This window comes from Callospermophilus lateralis, chromosome 13 (assembly GCF_048772815.1).
Source record: "Callospermophilus lateralis isolate mCalLat2 chromosome 13, mCalLat2.hap1, whole genome shotgun sequence".
NCBI classification, from domain to species: Eukaryota; Metazoa; Chordata; class Mammalia; order Rodentia; family Sciuridae; genus Callospermophilus; species Callospermophilus lateralis.
Window position 1 is genome coordinate 55705645 of NC_135317.1, and position 10537 is coordinate 55716181.

Sequence of the window (10537 nt, forward strand, 5' to 3'; positions counted from 1 at the left end):
GAGTAATTTTGAGTAGGGAAGACTAAGACATTGTCTACATGCACAACTGGTTTGACCATTTTGACTTGATCCACCATTAGGTAAGAATACAGGAAGTGAGAGTAAGAATAACATGAAAATCACAGCTGCCATTCAAGAACTCCTATGACATTGCTAAAATCATCTTAGGGATTAACTTTGATGAGAATGTTGTGACTTTCAAAGCATTAGCCTCTTAATCCTAAGGATTAAAGCAAGTAAATCCTACATTATATTAGGCAACATGAATTTAGTCAGAATGGCCAAAACAGTTCAATTTAAATAATATCCTGTGTCTATTATATGTTCAGTATTATTAAGTGCAGTGAGGGGTAATGATACTAAAATATGCTTTCTTTCTCAAGGATATTACAATCTTATTGGGGAAACAAAGCTAACTTATTAAATCACAATATAAGATAGTAGGAAAATATCAGAAGATCAATACAGTCTAGAACAGTCTAGAAAGCTTGGCTTGAGAAGATTTAAAGAGAAAATAAGTTCCTTGAGAAGGTAGAATTTACATGGATGAGTTGTCGAGGCCAGGGATAAAATCTTATGCATTATAGTACCCTCACATATAGTAGGTCTCAAATTAATTATAAAAAATTAACTATGAATTAATGAATGAATGAGTAATTGAATAAAAATGGATGAAGGCTGATGAGAGGGAAACATTATCAGCAAAATATGGAGCAAAAACTGGGAGGCAAGAATGCATGTGGCATTTGTAAGCCTGAGAAAGGACAGGCTGAGCTGGCCCAAAGGGTCTTGTTGGAAAACAATAGGAGATTAATTTAGATTGATTGTCTGGGACTAAATCATGGAGGTCTGGGTTTAGAAGTTTGGGATTTATCCTGTGGGAAATTGCAGAAGTGTTCTGGGGTTTTGAGGAGATGAGTCATATAGTGCAAGAGCCATTGTGGGAAAGTTATTCTGGTGCTGGTAGGTTTGTTAGATAAGTGAGAAAGAGGTTAGACTAGGAAGATCAGTTAGAGAACTATTTTGGTATTTTGAAGGTCCCCTAATAAGTGCCTGATTTGACAATGGGAATAGAAAGAAGGAATAGGTGCAATGCAATAGGCCTATCTACAGCAGGATCCATGGGTCATGATGAATAACAAAAGACCAGGGGACCAAGATGGGAACTAAGTAAAAAATAAAAAGATTTTGACCTGGGTGATGGGTGTTATGGTAATACTACTGACTGAAATAGGGAAATCAGGAACAGCAATGTATACAGACACAGTGCAATTGTGTGGTTTACTTGGGAGGTTTACTTGGGTGGATAATAGCATGCTTTCCAACCTCTGGACTATCATGATGTACTGACTCTGTGGCTCCAGGGAAAATAATTGTGACATGGGGTGGGGTTACTCCATGGCAATTTCCAAAAAGATGGATTTACAGAGACTTAATAATACTTCAAGGTCAACTATACTAAGCATTGAATGATAATTTTTAAATAAGAATATACATGATTTCAATTTTTCATTGAATAAATGTTATTCAGTATTCTTCATATTATATGACCTAATATGTTTGATAGTGATATATAAGATATAAAGTACTACACAAATGTAAGGAATTATTATTTTTTTAAATATTTATTTTTTAGCTGTAGATGGACACAACACAATGCCTTTATTTTTATTTTTTATTTTTTTTGTGGTGCTAAGGATTGAACCCGGGTCCCCTCCGTGCTAGGCGAACGCTCTACCGCTGAGCCACAATCCCAGCCCAGGAATTATTTTTATTAAATATAACAGACATCTAAGTGTAATAACATTTAACTATAAAATAGTTGTTTAAGAATTACTGATTTTTATAAAATACCCCAATAGGATCTAGGGAACACCTAAAATGAAATAAAGTTGTCATTGTTGTCATTATCATCGTCTTCTGAAACAAAAAGAAAAAAAAATGGTGCTTTAAGATTCTCAAAATTCTAAACTGTTTTGAAGTACATCTATGCTTTATAACTATAGATTAACATTACTGGCACAACTTTTCACAGTATCCACAGAACATCAAACACATTTCATTTACAAACATGTTTGAGAATATGCATTCTAAATACTTAAGAAGTGATATGATAGGCATTATAAATCACACTGAATCAAGTTCCTACAAGATAGACGTCCACATATGTTCAGGAATGTGTATTCTACCAGATAGTATTTAGCAGCAAAGAAATCTCAAAAGAAAAAAAAAAATGCTTACATGTTACTCCTTGTGTGTTAGGTACTGTTCTAAGCGCTAAAAAATAACATTTAATTCTCACAACATTATTATTATTATCTTCATTTTATAGACAGGGAAATTGAGGCATAGAGAGATTGAGTAACATGCCCAAGATTTTAAAGCTGTAGGAAATAACAGTATTTGAACCCAGGCACATCTTTATCAAATACTGTTTATCTTTTGCCTTGCCCAAAAAAGCATCATGACTATCTTTTGTATTTTACTGTGAGCAGGCCTTGTTCTAAGCAGTGGAAAGTGGTAGTTGAACTTAAATAGATCATGAACTGGACTGCTGGAATTCAGATCCCATTTTCCCCACTCACTTGCTGAAGCAGACTGCTTTGTTTCTCTCTCTCTCTCTCTCTCTCTCTGTGTGTGTGTGTGTGTGTGTGTGTGTGTGTGTGTGGTAAGTGGGAAAAATTATAGTTCTTACCTCTCATGAGGTGTTTTGGAAACTAATTTAGTTTAATATGTGTAAACCGCTTAGATCAATGCTTGGCATACGTAGTGCTCAATAAATGTTGGTTGGTAATATTCTTTTAAGAACTTACATCAGAGTTCCTTTGGTATTGGATTTAGTATTAACAGGTTTAGGAAAGATTCAGAAATTGTTTTTAATATTTTAGGCATTCTTTCTATCTTAGGATGTAAGCATGATTTCACAAGAACTCTACACATTTCTCTCATTTCCTAGTACTATCTTCATTGTCACCAAAATATCCACTTGAAGCTGGGTGTGATTGCATGATCCTGTAATCCTAGCAATTTGGGAGGTTGAGGCAAGAGAATTGCAAGTTCAAGGCTAGCCTTGGCAAGACCCTGTCTCAAAAAATAAAAAGGGTTAGGTATGTAGCTCAGTTGTAAAGTGCCCCTGGATTTAATCCCCAGTACCCAAACAAAATCAAAACAAAACAAAAATCCCTATTTGAATGATTTATGTATTACTAACTGAATTCCAATTTAAAAAGTATTGTTTATGGTGGCAGGTGACTTAACCTCATTAGGTAAGTAATGCTCAGGTCTTGGTAAACTAGTTACTTTGAAAAGTCTCTGATGAGTCTTATCATAGTCTAAGATGGTGATCTGGATGTTCTTATATTTCTCTTTAATGTTGGGACAAAGTCCCATCTTTGTTATAGACCATGGTCTTCTCAACATTCTTTCTTAAGTGTGCTTCTCATCTTGGTGAATCATTTTCCAAGATGATTCTCAGCTGTTGTCTGAATCCAACTAAAACCCACAGACTTTCTATTCAATTTTTTATTTCATCTGATACCATTACTTGGCCAAACTGTAACAAGGAGTAGTTTTCAAACAGTTGATGAGTGCCGTCTCTCACTGGGTTCAGCTGGCATCACTAAGTTGGCCAGACAGGTTAGGAAATGTTCAGAGATATAATTGTTAAGTTTCAAGTGTCTGTCATTTGCCCTTCAGCAATTTTATATGATAAACATTTAATCATCTCCATATTTTACTAAATATAGTGATTAGACTTCTTATAAGAGTGGGGCTTCGGATTAATACTTTTGCAGTTTCAATCATTTTAATTTAAATAAATAAACAACTTTGTTCATGATGCCTTTATGTCCTCTTGCCATACGTTTTGGCTGAAATGATGGATTCTATAGAGTGCTTGGTCCATGACACCTGCAAGGTAAAGTAAGTCCACAGCCTCCTAGGGTGTATAATAGCAAGCTTTTAAACCTCTGGACTGTCATGATGTACTGACTCTGTGGCTCCAGGGAAAATAACTGTGACAGGGGTGGGATTACTCCATGGCAATTAAACTGGCTAGTAGAGAGAAAAAGAAATAAATTAGACAATTGTGAATAATAAATTTCCCTTCTTGTCTCTTTCAGGTGAGCCTTTCTCCCAAGAAGAAATGGAAGAAATGTTGTCTGCTGCAATCGATCCAGATTCAAATTCAATTAATTACAAGGAGTATATAACAATGATGGTGATAGATGAAAATTAAATATTTTAAACCCTTAATTTCTAATTGAAAAGATAGTTTGAAAATGGCTTGTCCTAATTAATTTTGCATTTTATTTTGTAATTCTTTTATCTGCTATCAATGCCTGTGACATGATTATTTCAACATATTTTGTTTTCTAAAGATGATCATAACAAAAATTCTTTTTTAGTACTGGGAATGGAATCCACTGATCTTCATCCCTAACTCTTTTTACATTTTTCATTTTGAGACAGGGACTCACCAACAGGCTGGCCTCAAACTTGTAACTGCCTTGCCTCAGACTTCTGAGTAGCTGGGATCATAGGTGTGCCCTGTTCACCTGGATGATCATAATAATTCTAAATTAATCATAAATGTATTTAAAATGTCCAGACTTATGGAATGACATTCTGCTAATTACTTAAAAACTAATCTTAAAACAGTTTAACATTAAAATAGATTATTGTTTATTTTCTACAATAAACATGTTACCTTTTAATTAACTAAACTGAGAAAATTAATAATAACTATAATGAGCCAATGTTTGGCATATAAAAGTCTTGAGAGAGGGCAGAATGACCACAAATTGAAAATGAGTATCAGTGTGATGAAGGCTTCTTTTTAAAGAACAATAAACACTTCAGTAATCTGAATGTGAAAGGTGATTTATTGAAATCACTATTAATAATTGATTCTTTTTTATTAAATTATTTATTTATTCTGATTTGTTATATATGACGGCAGAATGTAATTCATTTCATATTACATATATAGAGCACAATTTTTCAAGTCACTGGTTGTACACAAAATATTTTCATACCATTCATGTCTTCATACATGTACTTAGGGTAATGATTTCTAACTCATTCCACCGTCTTTCCTACCCCCATGCCTCCTCTCTTCCCCTCCCTCCCCTTTGTCCTATCTAAAGTTCCTCCATTCCTCCCATGCTCCCCCCACCATCACCATTATGGGTCAACATCCTCATATCAGAGAAAACATTCAGCATTTTGTTTTTTGGGATTGGCTTACTTCATTTAGCATAATATTCTCCAACTTCATCCATTTACCTGAAAATGCCAGATTTTATTCTCTTTTAATGCTGAATAATATTCCATTGTTATATATACCACATTTTCTTCAGCTATTGTGAATTGTGCTGCTGTAAACATTGATGTGGGTGTGTCCCTGTCGTATGCTGTTTTTAAGTCCTTTGGGTGTAAACTGAGGAGTGGGATAGCTGGGTCAAATGGTGGTTCCATTCCAAGTTTTCCAAGGATTCTCCATATTGCTTTCCTATTGGCTACACCTATTTGCAGTCCCACCAGCAATGTATGAGTGTGCTTTTCTCCCCACATCCTCACCAACACTTATTGTTGTTTGTATGCATAATAGCTGCCATTCTGACTGGAGTGAGATGAAATCTTAGAGTAGTTTTGATTTGCATTTCTCTAATTGCTAGAGGTGTTGAATATTTTTTCATATATTTTTTGACTGATTGTGTATCCTCTTCTGAGAAGTGTCTGTTCAGTTTCTTGGCCCATTTATTGATAGGGTTATTTATTTTTTTTTTTGGTGTTAAAATTTTTGAGTGCTTTATATATCCTATAGATTAGTGCTCTATCTGATGTGTTTGTGATAAAGATTTGCTCCCATTCTGTAGGTTCTCTACTCACCTTGTTGATTGTTTCTTTTGCTGAGAAGAAGCTTTTTAGTTTGAATCCATCCCATTTATTGATTCTTGGTTTTATTTCTTGTGCTATAGGAATCTTATTAAGGAAGTTGGTGCCTAATCTGACATGATGAAGATTTGGGCTTACTTTTTCTTCTATTAGGCGTTGGGTTTCTGGTTTAATTCCTAGGTCTTTATCCACTTTGAGTTGAATTTTGTGCATGATGAGAGATAGGGGCTTAATTTCATTTTGTTGTGTATGGGTTTCCAGTTTTCCCAGCACCATTTGTTGAAGGAGGTTATCCTTTCTCCAGTGTATGTTTTTGGCGCCTTTGTCTAATATGAGATAACTGTAATTATGTGAGTTTGTCTCTATGTCCTCTATTCTGGTACCATTGGTCAACAAATCTATTTTGATGCCAATACCATGCTGTTTTTGTTACTGTTGCTCTGTAGTATAGTTTCAGGTCTGGTATAGTGATGCCACCTGCTTCACTCTTCTTGCTAAGGATTGCTTTATCCATTCTGGGTCTCTTATTTTTCTAGATAATTTTCATGATTGCTTTTTCTGTTTATATGAGGAATATCATTGGGATTTTGATTGAAGTTGCATTGAATCTGTATAGTGCTTTTGGTAATATGGTTATTTTGACAATATTAATTCTGCCTATTCAAGAACAAGGAAGATCTTTCCATCTTCTAAGGTCTTCTTTAATTTCTTACTTTAGTGTTCTGTAGTTTTCATTGTAGAGGTCTTTCACCTCTTTCATTAAATTGATTCCCAAGTTTTTAAGTTTTTTTTTTTTTTTTTTTGAGGCTATTCTCAATGGGGTAGTTTTCCTAGTTTCTCTTTCAGAGGATTTGTCACTTATGTACAGAAATGCCTTTGATTTATGGGTATTGATTTTATATCCTGCTACTTTTCTGAATTCACTTATTAGTTCTAGAGGATTTCTGGTGGAATTTTTGGGGCTTTCTAGGTATAGAATTATATCGTCTGCCAATTGTGATAATTTGAGTTCTTCTTTTCCTATTCGTATCCCTTTAATTTCTTTCATCTAATTGCTTTGGCTAAAATTTCCATGACTGTGTTTAATAGAAATGGCTAAAGAGAGCATCCCTCTCTTGTTCCAGTTTTTAGAGGGAATGCTTTCAATTTTTCTCTATTTAGAATGATGTTGGCCTGGGGTTTAGCATAGATAGCTTTTATAGTGTTGAAACAAAAGAAACAATTGAAAAAATTGACAAAACAAAAAGTTGATTATTTGAAAAAATAAATAAAATTGAAAAACCATTAGCCATGCTAATGAAGAGAAGGAGAGAGAAAACTCAAATTACTAACATTGTAATGAAAAAGGAAATATCACGATGGAACACTACAGAAATACAGAAAATAATTAGAAATTAATTTGAAAATTTGTACTCCAATAAAATAGAAGATATCAAAGACATTGACAAATTTCTAGGGTCATATGATATGCCCAAAATACATTAGGGTTATATACACATTTTAAACAGATTAATTCAAGCAAGGAAATAGAGGACACCATCAGAAGCCTACCAGCCAAGAAAAGCCCAGGACCGGATGGATACACAGCTGAGTTCTACAAGACCTTTAAAGAAAAACTAACACCAATATTCCTCAAACTATTTCATGAAATAGAAAAAGAGGGAATACTTTCAAAGACATTCTATGAGGCCATTATCACCCTGATTCCAAAACCAGACAACGACACATCAAAGAAAGAAAACTTCAGATCAATATCTCTAATGAACAACATAGATGCAAAAATTCTCAATAAAATTCTGACAAATCAAATACAAAAACATATGAAAAAGATACTACACCACAATCAATTGGGGTTCATTCCAGGAATGCGAGGTTGATTCAACATATGGAAATCAATATGTGTAATTCATTATGTCAATAGACTTAAATAAAAATTATATGTTCATCTCAATAGATGCAGAGTAAACATTTGACAAAATACAGCACCCCTGGATGTTCAAAACACTAGAAAAACTAGGGATAGGGGCTGGGGTTGTGGCTCAGAGGTAGATCGCTTAACCTGGCAAGTGTGAGGCACTGGGTTCGATCCTCAGCACCACATAAATATAAAATAAAAATATTGTGTCCCCCTATAACTAAAAAATAAATATTAAAAAACTGGGGGATATTAGGAACATATGTCAACATTGTAATAATTGATTCTTTATGACTACCAATTCCAAATCTCATTTGAGATTATGATAATTTGTGTGGAAATTTAAATTTGTTCACCCAGCATTGTTACCATTTATAGAATAGCTCAAGGAGTTGAATTAATTCAATCTATAGAAGACTAGATGCAAAGTGATAATGTAAGGTAGAAGCAATTTCTCTCTTGGTCTTTAGAATTCTCACCTATACAAAGTATCTGTCATGGGACTATTGTTCTGAATTCTGAATGTATTAGTCAACTTTTTGTTACAATAACAAAATACCTGAGATAGAGTAACTGTGTAAGAAAGAGGTTTATTTTAGCTCACAGTTTTAGAGGTTCAAAGTCCAAATAACATTGCACAGGTTCAGCAAGGGCCAGCACTCGGATGCATTGCTGTCATGATGCAGATAGCAGGGACAAGGGTACATATTGGAGAAAGCAGTACATCTCAAACCAAAAGCAGAGAGAGAAAGAGGGTCCAGGCTTGCTCCTTTTATAGCAACCCTTTCACAAGAACTACCTTCAAAGAGCAGAACCTCCTGCAAGGCCTCACTTCCTAAGGGCTCCATCACCTCCCTATAGCATCACCCTGGGGACCAAACTGCCAATACATGAACCCTTGGGTGTGGAGGGACACATACAATGAAACCATATCCAAACCATACTACTGAATAAGAATATTGAGAAATTTTATGATGTGCAAGAGGTATAGCTGTTAAAACAGCAGAATAAAGTTATCTGAGCACAAGAAGTCACAATGGAAAAATAAACTTGGATTTACAAGTAAAAAAGAAAATAAGATAAAGGAAAATGAATGATACTCTACAATCTATGTGTTCTTTCATAATAATAACAATTAGACACACAGGACTGTCCATTTAAAGATGGCTTCACCACTGCTATAGTTTGGATCTGGAATGTTTCCCAAAGGCCCATGTGTTAAAGCCCCAGAGTGGTGCTATTGGAAGATGATTGAACCTTTAGAGGAAGTAGATCCTAGTGGGAGGTCTCAGGTCACTGAGGGTGTGCTCTCAAAGGAGATAGAATCTATCCCCTTCCCCTTCTTTTTTTCACGGCTGCCACAGGATGAGAAGCTTCCTCTGTCATGTTCTGCCACCATGTTGTGCAACCTCACCACTGGCTCAAAAGCAATAGGGCCAACTGACCACAGACTGAAAAACCATGAGCCAGAATGAAGTTTTCCTCTTTTTATCAGATATTTTGTTACAGTGACAGAAAGCTGCCTAATGCAACCACTACTTGTGTGTTTATGCATACAAATATGCAAGGTTGCTTGTGGTTTGTCTGGTTTTTTAAAGACCACCAAAAAGTGTGATACAGGCATCCCTTAGAAATTGCATTTTATCTCCCAGTTGCAGAATGAACATACCATATTTGCAAAGGGAACACTTTGTTTTGTGGTGCTGGGATGGAACCCTGGGCCTGGCATGCCGCAGTCTGGCTGGGCACAAATCATGAGTCACTGAAGCAGGAACAAACTTTATTTCTGAACTCCACCAGCACACCCCACACACGCTCCCCGGGAATTCTCCCGAATGCCCCCGCCCCCACGCGGCTCCTCCAGGAACCACCAACCGGAAATCCCTCCTCCAGCACTTCCCCAACCAATGGGAACTCTCCGGGAATCCCCGCTAGAACTCCAAAGTAGCAGGCCGAGGCGGACAGCAGGGGTCTAATATACACAGCTTAACATAACCATTATCATCTCAATGGCTTGCTGGCGTCACCTCTCAATCACTCTGTTCTGGCAAAAATGCCATGCGTCATTTGGACTCTGCTATGGCTCTCAGCACTGGCATATGAGAGGCAGATGCTGTACCATTAAGCAACACTTCCACTGAACGGTTTGTTTAAATACTCAGATCGTTTCAATATGTATTTTACTTCTTAATTTACCTACCTTGCCCGCAACATCCAATTTAAACCATGTGGCATTTTCCTGGTCGCAAGAGCACTGGGGCTCCTATGCAGGAAGTTTGCTTAAGTTGCCACTTCTGGCTTCTATAGAGTCAGCCGTACACAGCAGCCCCATGGCCTTGCGGAAAGCCGGCTCTGTTCCCACACTTCTGAGCTGAGGAAGCTACGTGACTCAGGGCCCAGGAGTTTGGTGATCTTGCACTCTGATCTTAGTTTACCTGTGACTCATCTGGGCCAGACGCTTCACCTTCATTGCACCTCTGCGTGGAAAACAAAGAGCCCAGTCTAGTCCTTGTTTTGCCTCCAGAAACAGCCCAAACATGCAGTTCCCTTTGCAGATGCAAAATGTTCCACGGGTTAATACCTAAAAGGTCCATAAAAGAGTGTCCAGCAGGCTAGTGGGAAGGGTAAACAGTAGTTAAGGGCAGAATTTTCCCTGTGGAATGCAATATGTTTGGATTTTTCTCTCCTTCCTTCTTATCCCTTTTCTAACTGCTTGCATATAAG

General features: G+C 36.3%; 1 protein-coding gene across 1 annotated transcript in view; it reads left to right on the forward strand.

Annotated features, from left to right (window-relative positions):
• Drc8 (dynein regulatory complex subunit 8) overlaps window positions 1-4869 on the forward strand; it is a 137248-nt gene extending 132379 nt beyond the window's left edge. Inside the window, exon 7 of the mRNA XM_076831743.1 lies at window positions 4122-4869. Within this exon, the coding sequence (XP_076687858.1) occupies window positions 4122-4237 (116 nt within the window). The 3' untranslated portion in view covers window positions 4238-4869. The remainder of the gene's footprint in view (window positions 1-4121) is intronic.
• Window positions 4870-10537: the final 5668 nt, after the last annotated feature.